General features: G+C 37.4%; 1 protein-coding gene across 1 annotated transcript; it reads left to right on the top strand.

Annotated features, from left to right (window-relative positions):
* Positions 1-1,783: 1,783 nt before the first annotated feature.
* RHAG (Rh associated glycoprotein) lies at positions 1,784-16,608 on the top strand. Its single transcript, XM_062573272.1, has 10 exons — positions 1,784-1,945; positions 7,856-8,039; positions 9,033-9,183; positions 10,510-10,657; positions 10,892-11,058; positions 12,000-12,137; positions 12,910-13,031; positions 13,690-13,775; positions 14,587-14,660; positions 16,451-16,608. Exons 1-10 carry the CDS (start codon positions 1,807-1,809, stop codon positions 16,526-16,528), a joined length of 1,287 nt encoding a protein of 428 aa, XP_062429256.1. The 5' UTR covers positions 1,784-1,806; the 3' UTR covers positions 16,529-16,608.
* The last annotated feature ends 2,272 nt before the right edge of the window (positions 16,609-18,880 follow it).

Genomic DNA, 18,880 nt, shown 5'->3' with positions numbered 1-18,880 from the left:
CTGTGGTACTGCAAGGATGATCAACAGCCTTTCAACAAAGCTCTGCTTCCTCTCTTTGAACTGTTCAAATGAAATATAGTTGCTACAAAGAAAAAAACTTGTGCTTGTTTTAACTTTGCCACATGCAAGTTTAATACTGCAATACTTTGCTGTGTCTGCTTTACTAAATAACTTCTTCTCCATTTCCAAGCCATAGGTCCATTTTCAAGGGTCCTGTAATGGCTGAGATCATTTTAAACTAAGCCCAGAAAATGGTCTAATTATACCTTTGTTCTGGAAAAGTGAATAGTGCCAGGCCCTGGACAGCAGTGCCAGGCAGGGTTTCTAGCCAGGGCTAACCAGACATCTCCCAAGCAACTCCCAGCAATCGTCCTGGAGTCGGCGCGAATCAGACCCCCCTCCTAGAAGGCATTTGAGAAGCAACCATCCTGTTTCTCCAACTGAAGATGCCAAAATACATAAGTTGGCCTCTGGACCAGAAAAAGGTTGTGGCTGGGTATGCTAATATAGGCATACCCTAAATGAACTAAGTTTTTTAAATCTCATAAACTGTGTGAGCCCTTTTCCAGCAGGAGTCTCACCAGGACTGCAACCCCGGGTAGCATCACCTCCCAGCATCTACAGAATACGTCCATTTTACATCCAGCAATGCATATGGTAGTTTATTCCTGTATTCTAGCACTGCTACTGCATGATCAATTAGTTGTCTACTGTGTTACAATCAGTCTTTTTATAGATGTATCTTCTCTTAAGATACAGACTCATGCAATGCAACTTTGGCCTTTATTTTTATTCCTAGATTTATAACACTGTGATTAGCTGCATTAAGTGTAGAGATGATTCTGTCTAACTTAAAAAATCCTACCGACATAGGAATTATTATCAGGGAATTATGTCATTCATTAGTTACTAATAAGAGTTTTCAGATGCATCCATTTTCATTTGATGTTACCATGTGGTTTTCAATACTAAATTTTTGCCTGAAAAAAGTGTATATATTGATGATGTTTAAACATGCTTAGTCTCATCTTCTGCATGCTAAATTAACAAATGGAAAGGTATGCAGTATTATAGCAATAAAATAGCTTATCCGAAAATCCACAAAACTTTTAAAATTCTACAAAAAGTTTGGCAAGCCATCTGAATACTCAAGAATAAGTAATCATTCTCTGATTAATCTTAGTGAAATTTAATTTGCTCCTTACTCACTGGAATTTTTAGAAACTGAATATTTTAAAACCGTTTAAAAACTTTGGTCTCTGATCTGTTCTCATTTTCTGAATTAGGAGAGATGAAAAAAAAAAAGAAAAAAAGAAAACCAGCTACTTTTTTTTTTCAAGTTTCTCATTTTAATAATATACAAGTTTATTTTTTAAGTCAGGAACATCCTTCCATCTTTTTAGGAAGTATAATTATTTTCTTTTTCAACAACAGTTCACTTTGAGAACTTGCGCTGTATTTATGCATATTTCATTCACTGTGTAATAGAAAGAACATATGATTCCGCAGTTTACTGAAACAAATTCACTTTGCTTCCTTATCATATTGTCAAGCGATAGAGGATTATCCACATTTCATAGCGCATGAAAAATAATTTTGTACTCCAAACTGAAAAATTTGTAAGCTAGCATTTCATACAGAGAAATAGCCCGAGGAACAGCAATTGCTATATTGACCTATACTATTTCCCTCCCATAGTGGGTGTGACAGTGCATTTGCTTGGCTCTCTCTTGCTATATCACCCAGATCCACTGAATTAGGCAGCCCTCTCTTTATCAGGCTCTCACAGCCTTCTGCTGTCCTGCAATGCCTTCAGCCCTGGACACCAACATGAGGTTCAAGTTCTCCATCCTGGCTCTTCTTCTGGAAGTGATCATCATTGTTTTGTTCAGTTTATTTGTGGAATATGACAGCAGTGATGGCTCCCAGAATACTATATACCCATGTAAGTATTGCTATCTAACGTTTATAGTAGTTAGGAGTTCTTTAAAATAATCCAAAGCAAGGTTTCTGAACAAAACGGATATAACTTATGAGATGAAACAATATAACTGCAAAAGAAAGGCAGACTTTGGGACAAACTTTTTCTGGGGTATGAAAGCAACAGATCTGAAAGCTAAATTCAAGTTGAGCACATATATTCTGAAAGTAATTAACTGTGGAGAAGTTAAGCTGTACCAGGAGAAAAGTCTTTTTTGTATAAGTGTTTGTCTAGCAGGTTGAAACTTGGAGAAATCTGAGTTTCTTGGAATAGTTCTAACATTTTCCAGAGACGAACAACAGTGCTCCTTGCCAGAACTTCTATTCTGATTACTGTATTAAATGAAGAAAATGAATAGAACCTGCCATTAATATTGACCAGGTTTCAAAAAGTCATTTTATCATAATGTGAAAATAGGCAGCATATTCACTGTTAAAAAATGTACTTGCAGAAAGAGGACTACATGAAACCAATAGCTTTTGGCACAAGGTGGAGAAACTCCTCCAAACCAATGGCTCAGATGTGATGTTTGGACAGTAGTAATATTCCCTCTGTAAATGTACTTGTTGATCTGTTGTTCTGGACTGCGATGGAGTCTAGGGAGAATGCTTTTGGCATGAGAAGTAGATGCTGACTTCTCTCACCCTTCCCTTCTTATGCAAAGAGCGGGCCCCTGTGAATAAATAGCAGAAGTTTGCAGAGGAATATCCTGTGTCTTTCTTACACTAATGAAAGTTTGTTATTCTTCTTCTGGGCTCTGATATTATAAAAATTTGTAGGCTTGACTGGAATCCTCTTAATGATTATCATAAAGATACAGAATGTCTAGCCTGTATGTAGTACACATGTATGTATTGCTCTTTTACACCTCATTCACACCTCATTAGTCATACACAGTGTATCCTTACACAGAATATTGCCCACCTGAGCAAACAGTGAATAAAGGGATTTATTCAGCTCCAGAGGCAAGCCAGCTATGAATTTCAAGGGCCAATTACCTGCATTTGGGCAACTCCATTGTAATGTAGCAATGTCTCTGAGAGATGAATTTTGCACTGCCTATTAACTTACTTTTAGTCACATATATACTATGTGCCAGAGCTTATTCTTTGTCTAAGGCACTGCCTGGCTATGTCCATCATATTGAACTATCTCAGCTCCTAAACCAGGTGGCTACGTCCCGACATCTTGTTGGGGATGGTCACTGGTCCACAGTAGCCTGGGACAGTGGTTGATAGCTTAGGTCAAAACCATGCCAAGGGCTCTGCTAACAGTTTAACTGTACAAATGATTGTTGCACAGTGGTACTTTAATTTTACTAATGCTGCTATAGCCTAAAACACCTCTCCAGCAATCTCAACCTCTTCCCCAAAACAAGTGACAGAATAATAGTGTTTTTGGCATCCTGGCAAAAACACTTTTGGCATTTTTATACCTCCTGGTATAATTTGGGAAGCCATGAGGGTGTTATCTAGGCCATGTATCCCTCAGATTCAAGTTAAGAGCTATCTGATCTGCCAGAACAACCTTCTCCAGGTGAAATAGCACTGCTTTTGGCTCTGGTACTCTGCACTTTCTTGGATACCCTCTTACCAAGGAAGGTGCCCGGGTTGCACACTTTTAAGAATTAGGTGCAGCACATTTCTTTTTAAACTGTGAGTCTTCTGGAGTCTTCTGGACTGAGGCTTTCTGTCCAGAAGCACCACGGGTACTGTGTTTCTTGGGAGGCTCCTGAGGTAGCCTGCCCTTGTGTGGAGCACAACATCTATTTAACATCTATTTAATATCTCTACTTTAAAAGGAGGGCAGAGAAAGGGCAGGAGCCTCATTCAGCTTGTGGAAGAAAGGATTCTTCTCATCAAATGTTAACTCTGAAAAATAAGCCTTGAAATGCAAGCTATTCAGTTAGGGATCATCTATACAGTCTTTCCTTCCCTAAGACCGGTGTGAGACACATGGGAAAAACTGCCCTGTCTCTGTCTCTCTCCACCTTCATCTTTTACCCCTCACAGGCAGTGTATGACTATGTTATGCTGGCACACTGTCCTCCAGTTGTCCACACTACTAAACTGTTTAGAAGTTTCTGGCATGATTTTGGCTCATGGAAACCAGCACCCTGATCTCCATCATGCCTCGGAGCCATTGCTTTAGGCATTGCATCGATCAGGGGCTATTCCCAACATGTGGCACACGTGAGAATAATGCTTTGGGATGGAAGAGTATTTGGTTGCGTTGCTGTGAGTTAAGCCATGTCATTTGCTCTTTGGCTCGGGAACAAACAGGTCTTTGATTTACCAGTTTGGGTATAAAATAAGTAAACACTAGATATAATGTTGGACTTTTTGGTGCTCACCTAAGATTAGATGTATCCCATTCACAGTAAAGAAATGGAAAAAAAAAAGAAGTAGTATTTCCTGATACCTGTGCTTTTACTTTTAGACCATCTTATCTCAAAAATTCCTCTCTACAAAATACACATAAAAGTGTAGAGTTTGCAGGAGTATCTGGCCAAAAGTTTAAACTATGATAGTATAGTAGTACTGAAACATATTTTGAGTCTGGATTTTCCATGAGTTCACAAAATGATGGGTCTAACCTGCTTCACATGCTCTCTTCAGGCAACCCTGGGATGGTAACTTCATCTGTTCCTCATTCTATGGTAGATTTAGGTGCTTCATCCTATTTATATTGCCAGATCTGTGATGCAAGGCCTGTTTTCGTATGCCTTAAATACCTTAGTGCCATGGACCCAAACTGTTTCAGTATTTTTGGATTTATTCCTTAGAAAGATGAAAAAATAATTGAAGCCACCATAGCTTTGCACCCAGATAAGGAGGTCTGAGCTGAGATCATTCCCAGCTTTGCATTGTATATGCTTCCAGAGAATCCAACACAGGAATGGTGAATTGAATGGACAACTTTATCTGTGGTCTACCAGTGAAATGGGAGGAAAAATGTGTGCAACAGTTTTGCAAGTACTCCCAGGTGGTTTCTGCAGTATTGGCGTCCAGGATGTAATGTTCTGTGTCCGATTCATGTCCCATGGCTCAGAAAGGTTTCCGTGCCATACTTATTCTGGGTTGTAAGGCTTTCTTCAGACAGAGCAAAATTACAGTTTAAGAATAATCCTAGATTCCACAAACATCTTTGCATTGAGACTGACCATTATGCGGAGACCTTGCAGTGAAATTAATACATTGGCTTTGAGCAGCTTGGCAGAATCGTGTGCATTAGTTTTGTCCAGGATTAGCTGGAGTGTTTTCCCAGTCTCTCCCTTCCTGTCTCACAGAATAGAAGTGCTATATTTTATTTAGCACAGTTAGTCATTGAAACAGCTTATTTCATATTGTGCTGTTTTCTCCATGATTTGAAACCATTCTAGGCCTACTGCTCTTTAAAAAAGAGTGCTTTTGAAAACTGCTCTTTAGTTCATATTTACTGTCAGATTATTTAAGCAGAAAAACATCTTTTACCAATCTAGGCGTGATTTGTTGCATTGTTGTAAAGATGAGTGGCATTTTTTTGATGAGAGCAATTTATTTTGTCTGCAATAACTTAACCAGCATTTTACAAACAAGAGAAAATAATATGCTGAACAACTACAGATCAGGTTGTTCCTTAGGGTTCACTGGAAAGTTCATAACCTAGGTTAATTCAGAGTCTAAAAAGACAAGCAGAGAGTCATTTTCAAATGTACCCCTCATTTTTGTACATGAAACTCATTTGTGATATAAACTAAAAATGGTTGAAGTCCGATATCTCTTGGTAACTTTTTATGCTAGTAGTTTATTCAGTACGTTTCCATTTGTTTCTGCTATAGCCAAACAAAAAGGCTACTTTTGTGGAAGCTGCTTCTTTTATAGATTTTCCCTCTAGTTCTGCATTTGTTTGACACCATTAACGGGCCTTTTATAGAATAGTTTTACGAGTGTCAGTCCAATAAACTAGGCCATTTCTGATATGCAAATGTGCTGACCCTACACATTATTGGGTGAAGAGTCACTGGTAGAAAATTATTTTAAAAAGTGGAGAAAGAGGTTTTCAGGCATACAGTTTTCACATATCCTTCAAAAACAGGGGTGGCTGGAATCTCTGATTATTTATTTCAGATCTTTTTTCATGTGACCCTGCACCGTATTTTTGTCTCACTTGCAAGCCTATGACTCAACTAAACTGCTGAGCACCGGGCTGCCAGCAGACACCAGGGTAGCTGCAGGTAGTGTCCACACCCTCAAAATAATGGGGCCTTTAGGCACTATTGTTGAGCACTTGTGTTCACTACACTAGTTTACATTCTTGACTGCATACAAATTTTGGTGGTGCCAAAATCAGGAAGGTTTTTTTAAGTATGGTTTATATTGTCCCAAGACATATTTTTTCAGTTTCTTGCAAGGTTCTTTAAAGCAAAGAAATAAGTATGTGGAAATGTAAGCAAGATGATTATTTTCACTCAGTTTTGAGACACAAAATTTGCAAATGTATCAAAGGAGCAGCAGTCCAAATAGGGGAGATAAGCTGGCTGTATAGCTCTTAAAATAAGTAGTAAGTACAATAGAAAATTTTGGTAAGTAGTTTTGGAAATTGAGTAGCCCGATGGGAAACAAGGAGACACCAGTGAACTGCAGGAGTCTCAGGAAGTCACATCACTGGCTATTATCGAAGTCAGTAAATACATGTGAAAAATCCAGTCCAAAGAGGAAGCAAAATGATGGGAATGTCTGTGCATTTAGACCCTAATTCTTAAAAGTGTGCAACCCTGTGTAAAAATTCTTGTTTGCATGCATGCGTGCATTTCAGTGCAATGTCAGAACTAGCATAAGACAATGTAAATATAATAAAGTTTATTAGGAATCTCCAGTAGTTTATTATACTTTTGGGCCCTCTTATGGCTAAAGATGGCAATGCATATAGCAAAACTACAGGAAACATGAAAATACCACAACTGGCAAATATTTCAAGCCAAATGCTATATTTACTAGGTCAATGTCTCAGTTTTTCCTACATATTTGCGTCTAAGGCCCAATGAGAGAGAAATGAAAATAATGAGTTTTTCTCTACTGAGGTTCTTCCTAACAACAAAATCAGAAAAAAAAATCTTACTTACAGAACTCAGATCTGGTAGGTGCAGAGATCATTACATCACATTAAACACTTCAGAATAACAACTTATTTTAAAATATAAAATAATATAATATCCATGTTGTAATTATAAATTCAGTTTATATTAAAAAGCCTGAAAATTTAAAAAATTAACTTCAAAAAAAAAGTAATTAAAAGAATTAGACATAATTTAACATTTAGAAGTGTTTGAAGGATCGATAAGTATATGCTCTATTAGCATAGTTCTTAAAGGCAGTTTCTAAACCAGTAAATTACAATTGCCCATGTAAAGAAATTAGAATCAATTTTCTGTAGAATAAATTGTTTGAAATCACAGGCATGCCACTGTAGCGGGCAACTAACATGCTTCTAAATAATTCCAATGCACATTTTTTGAGTTAGACCAAAATGCATTGGAGATGACAACCCTGATCTGAAGGGAAAAGAATTTTTTGTATGGATATGAAGCTTTGATATTCTGGATAGCCTCAGACCCAGAGAACACTTCCAAGTACGTTAAATTTGCTAGTTTAGGTATAGAACTAGTGTTCTTTGCATAATGATGTAACTAGTAATAAACTGATACTGGGTCATAAATTTTCAAAACATTCAATCTACAAGTAGACTTGTCATCAAATGTGGATGAATGGCTCATATTGGCAATATAAGCCAATATGAGCCATTTATATAATATAATATTATATAATTCTTTTCTATTAAACCTTTCCTCCATCTATAGTCCCTGTTTACATAGATTTTTTTTTCCCTCTTAAGTCTTTCAGGATGTCCATGTGATGATATTTGTTGGATTTGGTTTCCTGATGACCTTTCTGAAGAAATATGGATTCAGCAGTGTTGGTATCAACATGCTCATTGCTGCCCTGGGTCTCCAGTGGGGCACCCTATCGCAAGGATTTTGGCACAAGAAAGTAGGGAAAATTGATGTTAATATCAAAAGGTATGTGTGACATTTCCAAATTTTACAATCTCTCCCTTAAGATACCAGGAAAAGACATAAAACTACAACAGCTGTGAGATCAGACTTCTGAGCTCACTGAAATTTGGTGGAGTATTACTGGCCATCTCTCAGTATTCATCAGTTTTTCATCTCACAAGAGACAACACTAGTGCTTTGGGTCAAGGGAAAACAGGGTGAAACTTGGGTCATGAGCTATAGGTGGCCCATATGCCATGTAGAGACCCCACTGAATCTCTGAAGCCCTAGAAGTTTTAATATTTCCCTCACCAGCACAGCACCAGCAGCTCTCCAGATCTCTCCTGTATCCAGCAAGCACAAAAGGGTCAGTCCTCCCATGGTACATGGGGTCACAGAGGAATTGTTGGACCAGTGTGTTTATCTACATGTGAAGTTTGCTCCTGCTTCTGGAGAAATTATGGCATAAACATCATGCTTAGAGCAGATAACCCTTTGATGAGGGAGCCGTAGCTAGTGTCTCTCCGTCCTCGAGGTCTTTGACAAATTTGTTTTTTCATTTACCTTTGCCATTCCCCATAATCTGTTATCACTGCTCCTTCCTGACATCAACTTGTGTAACCATGATGCACCATGTCAGAAAGGCAAATAAGGCTTTTGAAAAGAGTTAAACCATCCAAACAAAACCAGAAGTTCCTTTTTACCTTTGGTATTCAAGCAAAATAAATAAATAAATGAACGGCAAAAAAAAGAAAGAAAAAGGTTAGAAATATCCCTGGACATCCTTGATACGAGTTTCATGTGAATTTTTGTAATTTCAACTAACTACACATTAATATAGTTGAAGTAGATATATCCTAATAGTTTTAAATCTCAAGTGTTAAAACTTTATCATTTTCCTGATATGATAAGTTTTGGTCTATCTTTATTTCCAGAAAAGTGATTTTTTTCTCTTTCTGCATGTTTTTTTTTTCTTTTTTTCTTTTGGTTTGTTATTATTTATTTTCTTAACTTCAGCATAATAAATGCAGACTTCAGTACAGCAACTGCTTTAATATCATTTGGAGCTGTCCTGGGGAAAACAAGTCCAGTTCAGATGCTGATCTTGACAATTTTGGAGATCACAATCTTTGCATGCAATGAACATCTAGTTAAAGAAATATTTCAGGTACAAGTATTTAGAAATAATTGTCCTCTGGTTATAACAAATGCTAATCTATATGGAGCGGTATGTCTTTCACAGCCACCTATCTCCTCTCACTTAGGATTCCCCAAATCTTTGCTCTTCTTCCTCAGTTCAGCTTCTCCTGTTCAGATATTTCACTACTTTACCTCAGCTTAAAATACTGCTTCTGTCTATATGATATATTTGGGCCAAAAAACACAATTAAGCTATGGCAACCTAACAACTTACTACCATCAGCCTCAAACTGCCCTAAGCAGAAGGCCTCTATCTGTATTTTTGTTTCTCTCCAGATGCAAGGTAACGTGGCTTTGCTGGAATCTCAGTTCCAGAGATCAAAAAGAAGTTTAAGCCAACATTATTTAACTTCATAGCCCATTTGGACTGAAAGTGTATGTACAGACAGCTACAGCATCTCGGCTGATAGGTAGAAAAGTGTCACGCTTGTAAAAGATGACTGCATATCTGGGCCCATTTCTGTCTCCTTCAATTCACTCTTCAGCACCTGAGCATATGTGTTGGCCTCAGCTGCTCAAGCATAAGCACCCTGTGCTGTCTCAAATGCCACAGGGCACGTAAAACATTTGCAATTTTAAGTGTATATTTGAAAAATGTTTTTGAAAGTAAGAGTATCATCCAATTATTAAAAGAAAGTGTTACGGGAAATACAGATGTATGTGGCCAGGAAACCTAAAAGCAACCTGGTGTCCATATTTAAAGATCTTCTGATATCTATTCCTTTGATTTTGATTATAGAAATCTTTGAATATTCTTTCCTTGATGTTAAAATATCTTATTTTTTGCTGTATCTCCGTTAGCTGAGTAAACAGGTAAATACCGTTCTTAGAGTAAAGCCAAGCCTAACCAAGGAATGTTGCATTTTTAAGCTGGAGAGGCACTTGAGTAAAGCATGCCTTATCCCAGCTGAAATCTAACAGCTCAGATTTGAAGGATTTTCAGATCTGTTTCACTTTTTACTACATTCACTCATAAAATCTATTGTGATCCTTCACCAGTGATCAAGAATTCTACATCCAGCGCTATTAGACAAAAGAATCGTGAAACATTTTGAACACCATACTAAAAAAGATGATCAGTAGAAAAGCGTCTCTCATGAATTCTGATTTGTTGTTATAGTGTCAAACACATTCTTATTAGTGACAATTTTTCACTTTGTAATATTTTCAGTTTACACGTTCTACTCTCTGCTGTAGAAAATAAATCACCAGAGTCATCCAGACTTCTCATTCACCAGAATCTCATTCTTCCTCTCTTTAAAATCTGTGATATTGTTCTGGACCCCTGTTGCAGGCCACAGATGCTGGAGCCTCAATGACTATCCATGCTTTTGGAGCTTATTTTGGTTTGGCTGTAGCCCTAGTCTTGTATCGTCCTGGCTTGAAAAAGAAACATGAAAATGAAGAATCAACCTACCACTCTGACATATTTGCCATGATTGGTAAGTAGAAGAAACACAGGGAAGTAATAGTGAGCTCTGTTTAGTTGTCTAGCTGTTCTTTCAGTTTGTTTTTAAGATTGCCTGTTGTTATGCTGCATCCATTTTCTGCATACAGTTCTGGAGTCTTTTTTTTTTTTTTTTTTTTTAGGCAGGTCTTTTGCATTGAATCTTTTGCATTAAAATACCCCTTATGACTGAGCAATCTTTGTTTGGTTTTGTCTTATATTCGTCCAGGCACCCTATTCCTTTGGCTGTTTTGGCCCAGTTTTAACTCTGCCGTTGTAGATGACCAAGAGTACCAGACTAAAGCAATTATCAACACTTACTACTCTCTTGCTGCATGTACTGTCGTAACATTTGCCCTCTCCAGCCTGGTGGACCACAGAGGCAAATTCAGTATGGTAAGAATCATGCAAAGCCCTCCGTTAAATTGGGTCACTCCTCTAAAGTAGGAATAATACTGTAGATTTCCAGCATCTGTGAGCTGTCTGGAGCCTTTGCTCACCGTGTGGGCAAAATCAGGACTATTATGCTTCTAAAAGACACAGTGTTAGATTGGACTTTGAGTCATCCCTCCTTGTATACGCTTCCTCAATGGGATCAGTTCATCTGGAGAACCCCAGTGCTCTCAGATATTATAGCAATGGTCCTGCTCCCTTGTCTTCTCTTGTCCACAGAACCAGCTGCAGACAAAAGCCATAGGCATATTACTCCAAAGTTCAGGTGTATTTGAAGGTCTTATTCCTAAGAAGTTCTTACATTAATTATTGTATTTAAATAGCTAAAATAATTCTCTGAAGGCACTGACCTATTCTGTGATAGTCTAAGAGTTCAGCTGCGCAACAGCCAAAGCCAGACAAGACTGGAGATGCCAGGATCCTATGTTTCCCTCTTTTGCCCTAAAATCCTTATGTTTTCACCCACTACTTTGTACTGCTGCAGTGCTCCTCTAAGCCCAGTGTGAACTGATCCAGTTCAACGACTTTTCAGAATTTGTTGCTGTTGTGGGATGCAGTTCTTGCTAGTTCAGCCTGGCTTAGTAAGAGTTTGGATGAACTTCAGTAACTTCACAGAGAAAGGGTGGGGATTCTGCTGTCAGAAGCCAGGAAGTGGGACAGGCCCATAGTAGACCCAGATTAAACTGTCTCAGAGTCGTTTCGAATCAAATCCAGAAAGAGTAATAGGGAGGCACATTTTAAATTCCTATTCAACCTTCAGTGGACAATTTATTTCTAATGAAATTAAAAAAAAAAAAAATGCAAGCAAGGCTTAAAAGTCATTCAGACGCCCCAAAAGTCTCTATTCTACATATATCATCTTCACGGCTGTATATTCTGTGCAGGTTCTCATTCAAAATGCCACCCTGGCAGGAGGTGTAGCAGTGGGTACCTGTGCTGACTTGTTAATCTACCCTTTTTCTGCAATGGTCATTGGGAGCATTGCTGGGATCATCTCTGTCCTTGGGTTCAAGTTCTTGACTGTAAGTATTTAAGATCTGCCCCTGCTCTCTTTATCGCTTCATTGGTTTACTAGAAAGGAATTTTAGTAACCAGCCTATACTCTATAGACTGCATGTACTAGTTAACCTATTTTAAAATCAGTGTGACTTAAATATATGCTTGTGAATCATCTTGAATGATTGTTCCAAGCCCATTTTTCCCAAGCAACCTCCACCAACAAAACTGTGTCTCAGATTAACACTGAAACAGCATTAATTGAATTTCAATGTTTTAAGATTTCTAAATAAATCTGTAATGGAAAATAATTTTGAAGTCCAAAATGGAAGTGTTTCATATGCAAAATGTGGAAACAAAATATTCTGACTAAAACTCTCCATTTTGGGAGTGCTGCTTGTTTTGATTTCAACAAACTGGCATTTCCTAACGGAGAAACATTCTGGAAGAAAATTAGTGACTAGTAGTCTCAGAACAAGCAAATATATATTAACCACTCCGTTAAGTTTTTGTTACAGTGGCTGAAAAGATCAGCAACATCTCAGAACTGCCATGTTTTGCACCACTACGCTTACGATGGCACATTGTACATTTGTACCGTTATACTTAGCTACTCAGTTTTCTCCACGTATATAGTTTCACAATGAAGGGGAAGATAGCAAGTTTTATAGCCAAACTTCACCCATGTACACGAAACATGTTTACTTGTTCTTCTCTGCTTATTTCTTCTGCCTAGTGGTCTACAGAGAATGGAAGACTATAAATTCACTATAAACTTTGTGTTTCCTCTCATTTCAGCCTTTTATGGCCTCCAAGCTGAACATTCAAGACACTTGTGGAGTCCATAATTTACATGGTTTACCTGGAATAATGGGAGGTATTGCAGGCATCATCGTAACTGCAGTGAGAACAGAAATCAGGTAGGTTATAGAGAGAAGAGAGAAAGAGGTTTCTTTTAGTGAAGGCTTATTCTAATTTTTTTTCTCTCTTCCTTGGATCTAATTATGATTTATTTTCACAAAATGCACCTTTGCTTTGATGCCAGACATGATTTTCTGGTTTAAATCCAATTCTTCTTGGTATCCTGCCTTTAATATACTGTTTCTATGCCAAGTTTGTTCCAAATTAACAGTTTGGGTAAAAATTAAAAGAATCATAGAAAGCAACAACTCAAGCACAGCACTTCGAAAGTAATAGAATCATTATCATGATTCTACAATTGCACTGCTGGTAGCTGTAAGATATCCAAGAAAAAGATCAATTGACAAAATGGGCTATTTCTACTCTTTTACAAAGAAGGCTACGGGAAGATGAAATGGTGGTCTTTTTCACAAAGGGGAACATTCCCAGAAGGCTTATAAGATACTAACAACCATTTCAAAGAACTTATCAGTGCTGTGGCCAAGGCATAAAACATGTGAGACTGATCTTATTTCAGTCTTGTTTTAGGTTAAAACTCTGCATATGAGTCATCCTGTCCGGCAGAGAGCAAACACAAACAGAGCTGTAAGCCAAAAGCTCTACCTCAAGATGGAACAATTTTTAGTTGTCTGTGGTTTACTTTTCTGTCTTTTTCAGGGCAACTGTCCACTTTACACCTAGCATGCAGGCTGCTGCCCTGGGCAGCACGATTGGAATTGCACTGGCAGGTGGAATATTGACAGGTCAGTACAACGTATTTGTCAGTCGAAAGTAATGTGAATTTAGAGATGTGCCTAAGGAAAACTTCCATGTGTCAGCAATTTCAGGGGAAAAAATCAAAGATTTGATTTATCTATATTAGGCTGGTAAATATGACACCGGATTTACAAGGGGCCCATGCCTGGCCCATGCCCAAAGGCAACTGGATTTCTGCATGTGATTCACATCTCTTGTGCCTTATATGCAGAGAAGAATCAACTGAGATGATATAGTGGTTCCTTCTGGCTCAATATTGGTAACTCTAAACCACTAGAATGTATTCTCCTAAAAGCTAGACTTCAGCTGAGGATTTCTTAGTCTGATGGAGGATCCCTGTAGGTACTCTGGTATGTGTAGAGTAAAGGGAAAATTCTATAATCTGAGCCACCGATCTCAGACAAACCGGTACTGTGTAGCTGCTATATATGATGTCCAAAAGCTGGTAACTTGATTATACTTGGGAAGATTGCTTGAGGACATATCCCAGGTCACAGCATCATTCCTGAGGGGGAAAAAATGGATACTTTCCAAACAAAAGTTCAAACTGAAACAGTAAAATCAGGGATGAAATCTAGAAAGGACTTGTGCAGCTAAAAACAAGCTCTCATCAATGTCAGCATGCAGCAACATGCATCACCTCTGATAATAAGAGGCATGATATCCCAGGAGGGCTGCACATTTCTGTAGACTAGAAAAAACAACAAAGAACTTACATGACTCCCCAGGGCACCTCTGAGAAACATCTTTTGGGGCACAATGTCCATTTTTTAACCTCTGATATCCATTTTCCTGCAGGTGGCATTCTAAAGCTGCCCTTCTTGGGACAAGCATCTGATCAGAATTGCTTTGATGACTCTGTTTATTGGGAGGTAAGATATAATCCATAGCTGGAAAATGATCCTGATGGAGAAGCTTCAATTTTGTTGTACAGGAAGATGCACCGCACTCTACAGTCCTGCTCTGCTGGGATTTGTGGGGACACAGCATGACCCTTCGTTAAAATAGAAAGGATCATTTACACACACAAGTCAACTTTGAAACCACTGCCTTGCCTCAGGCTTTGACATCATCAGGCCTTCAGGATCTTTCTGGACTTCTTACCTAGTCATATCTTTCACATTAGACTAGTCTTGAGCATAAAGTAGAAATACAATCAACGAATTGAAACTAGAATTACTTTCACTCCATTTAATTGCTTGCTCTGCAGGTTCCTTCTTCCTTGATGATGTTTAGGAATGTATTTAGGAAGAGTCTTAGCTGCTTTTCTAGTGTCATCTAAAATTTCCTACCAAATGAAATTTAGAAGATACATTCAGTATTTATAGGGACAGTCTCCCTTATACTGAGCTCTTCTGCTTCCTGATTGAGTGATCCGACCATTGAGGTTATTGCTTAGAAGATCTGCCTCTTGGCACTATTGGTTTAAACATGAACACAGACAGGGATGAGAAACAACTACATCTGAATACTTCTTCTATACTCAAAGAAAGATAGCTTTTCTATTCATTTGAATCATTTCAGATCTATTTTAGGGTTATATGAATTAGGATCTTAAAAGTCCCCTCTGATGATTGTGATGGACCCTTCATTGACTACTTGAGATGTAGAGCTCTGCATTGCAGACATCTAGATTTGATCAGTTCAGTCCCACACATATCTCTGACTTAGATGACTACAATTGAATGCACAAACTCAAACACACATTTCATCTTGGCTAACCTAAGAAACTCAGAGTTCTGTTTGTAGAGTTTCTGCATCTCCTTTCAATACAGACTGACAATATATTCTTAAATCAAGCAACTTGAATTTTGTCTTTCATACTAGGATGAGCTCAAAAAGGCAAAATAAAATCTTATATTTTATACTAGGACAAGCTCAAAAAGGCATGATATAAATTCCATGTAAATAAAATATCGTGAACCCGAAAGGAGAATTTACAAAATTTCTCATGAATAAGTCTCTGCAGGAACAATGCAATTTGGCTTTCAGTCAGAGAAAACTTGTGGTCTAAGGGGAAGTTGTGAGCCAAAAGATCAGCTGTAGAGATGACAATCAGAAAAAAAGCACCTTTTAAGAGCAGCTGTGCAAGTCATTTGCTGTTTGACCTTGGAAGAGTCACAAGCATTGTTTACAACAAGACTTGAAACAGGCTTTCTTACATACATGCTGAAAAATGGCAGGAAGAAGAAAATTTTGAAGTGTGACTGAGGAATTCACAGAGTGTGAATGACTGAATTATCCCTGTGTTGACCAGGGATAATACAACTGTGCTCAGTTGGAGGTCCAGTAGTATCAGTAGAACTACTCACAGAAATAAAGTAAGTGAGCTTTAGTAGGAAAAGAGATTTATATTTGGCATACAACTTCCTCTGAATTTCATTAGAGATGAACATCTTTTTTCCTCAGAGCTCTTCAAAAGCCCAAATAGGACTTTTGCACACTGGTAGTTAAAGTGAATGTTAGGGTGTTCTTTTATTAAGAACACCCTGAATTCATTCCTCAGAATTCAGAATTGCTGGCTGATGTAAGTCTGGGTCACTGTTAATAAATAGGTAATACATATAAAGAAAATGACCTCAGCAGCGCACATTAATCTCTTCTAAGGACAAAATGAGTTCTCTGTGTCATCAGCTGAACTCTTCTTTGGTTTTTATGGCAGGTTCCAGAAGAGGAGAAACTACCTGAAATTCATTCCAACTACCATGATGAGCACAATAGATCTGAAGCCATGATGTAGGAAAAAAAAAGATTTTAATTGTCGTCTTAATGGTGCTGTTTCAATTTTTAATGTTAAATAAAATCTGAGTACCATCCTGACCACTCCTGATTTTCAAGAAGGAGCTGTAGATAGCTATATTTTTGTATAAAATAAGCTTTATTTTAGAGTATGTTGTCATTATGCTAAGATCAGTTGAAATAATTGGTTCCTTCCGATATACTTGATCATCTAAAATGAGAAAAAAGCATGAATTGTTCTGGAAAGTTATCTGTATGTTACCATTTGTCATCACTGAGACAATACAGCCATTGAAATAATCTGTACATTTCAAGCCTTTACAAGATACCTTATTTAATTGTAAGATTCCTGAGTGAGAGTCACAACCTTTAACTGCTTAGAGGTAATTAAGCAGATGGTAATGAAGGAATGGATCGATATTTTTTACTTGGATTCTAATAAGGTTTTCATCAAAGTATCCAAGATTGGCTTCTTAAGAAACTATGTCGTATTGTTGGTTGGGGAAAAAAATCTACTATAAATCAGAGAATGATTAAATGACAGGAAACAAAATGCTGATATAATTTTCACTGCAAAACATGGATTATAGCAATTGAGGAAATATGCTAAGTGGCACTAGGAGTGACAAGATTTTTTGTTACCATGTTTATTTAAAAGGAGAACAAAGTGAACTGGTGACAAATTTAATTATCGGCACAGAATTAATAATCTATTTCAAAGACAGAATAAGGGAATCCAGTAGGAGCTACAAAAAATATATATATATATATATTATGTAATACTGTCTTGCTAAAGCCAATGTTAACAAGTGGATGATAGAGCTGTTAATATATGTATATATATAACCTGAACAAAATGTTTACTCGAAGGAAAAGTGTGTGTTGTTAAGGACTGGTCAGAAAGCAGCTATGTTCAAACTGCAAAAGACTTGAGTTGAGAACATCTGTGTGGCGACTCTCTACCTTTGAAGTCACTTCCTCCTAAGACAAGACAAAGCAGAAACAGAAAATTGAAGCTAAATTAGGATGAATTAATTACAAACAAGTGCTGATTATAATAACTGCCCAGTTAAGCAAGACAAAAATTGAGGAATTGAAGTTCCATGAGATAATAGTGAATGGAAGCTGAGTCACACGTCTGTGCATACCTAAATGATGTTTTTCATCAAGAGGCATTGGACAAGAGCCGAAGAACTAACAAAAGGTTATAGTGCCTCTAGACTTTATTCAGATGTACAAAACCACCACTAAGCTCTCTGAAGGACAAGCTACAGTAAACGAACTTTCAAGACTTTTGTATTGGCACCTTATTTCAAGTCTTACTTATATTTAAGGGGAAACCTCCTCTCATACGAAATAACACAGGAGATTTTTTTCTATTTTGTTAACATATTTTTATTTGAAAAACTTAACAAAAATACTAGACAAGGCTGTCCACTGCTTTGTGCATCAGATTCTTATCTATGACTGACAATACATGATTGTTGTAGTACACTTTGCACTATTTGAGATATTTTCTTTTGCAGATGTGCAAGGACTGAATGTTTGCTACTTTGTTAGCTGGAAGGAATCTTTTACTCTTACAAAGCCTTCAAACAATTATTTTTTTGTAAAAATGAAGAATGACGAATATGTTTATGTTGAATATGTAAAAATTGTATAAGTATTTTGTGCATAATTAACAAAAAAAGTGTCAAAATACTTGAAAAATTTGCATATGTAGAGAGACTAAAAATCTTATTCTTCAAAATCCTATTTGAGAATTCAAAAGGTCTTTCATTCATCTGCAGCAACTAGGGTAATATCAGTGACTGTAGGTGTTTAATACAGTGTAATACTTGTGTGAGAAAGTACTACACACTGTGAGTAAATCTTTTAGAATGATGCTCTGATAGTTATATTTAGTTAGTTAATAAATAGTTATATTTAGTTAGTTAAAACAAAAGAGAAAAAAATAAAAGTGTTCTGCTCTCCAGTTCTGTCTTATATTCTTTCGATAATAACCTAGAACCTTGTCTACCAAGTACTGATTTTTCTCCTCTGCAAAAAAATGCTGCTCCAGAGAAATTAGTCCTTCAGGGTCCCTCAAAAAAATCGAGAAAAAAGACTGATCCTTCTAGAGGGAGATTTACTCTACCTAACCTATTGATCATTTATAGATTGGTCTTTCTTTCCTTTTTGACAAAGAGAGATCGTAGAAGACTAGTTTAGCCTGGAAAGTTGTCTTTTAGATGGCTAAAATCTAGGAAAGAGGCCAAGAAGCAGTCTCAGGGCTCAAATGTTATTGTACAGATCACAGAAATGCACAATGAGACCCGGAAACTTTCTTCTACCTCACCTCCTAGGCAGCTCA

This window comes from Rhea pennata, chromosome 3, assembly GCF_028389875.1.
Source record: "Rhea pennata isolate bPtePen1 chromosome 3, bPtePen1.pri, whole genome shotgun sequence".
NCBI classification, from domain to species: domain Eukaryota; kingdom Metazoa; phylum Chordata; class Aves; order Rheiformes; family Rheidae; genus Rhea; species Rhea pennata.
Note: the sequence above shows the minus strand (reverse complement) of the source record. Positions and strands in the feature narration are given on the sequence as shown.

Excerpts from the sequence above, each read along its gene's own strand:
- RHAG (XM_062573272.1), top strand. The coding sequence starts at position 1,807 with ATGCCTTCAGCCCTGGACACCAACATGAGGTTCAAGTTCTCCATCCTG. Across the intron at positions 12,138-12,909 it reads TTGGGTTCAAGTTCTTGACT|CCTTTTATGGCCTCCAAGCT; the intron begins GTAAGTATTTAA and ends CTCTCATTTCAG. Across the intron at positions 13,776-14,586 it reads GGCAGGTGGAATATTGACAG|GTGGCATTCTAAAGCTGCCC; the intron begins GTCAGTACAACG and ends ATTTTCCTGCAG.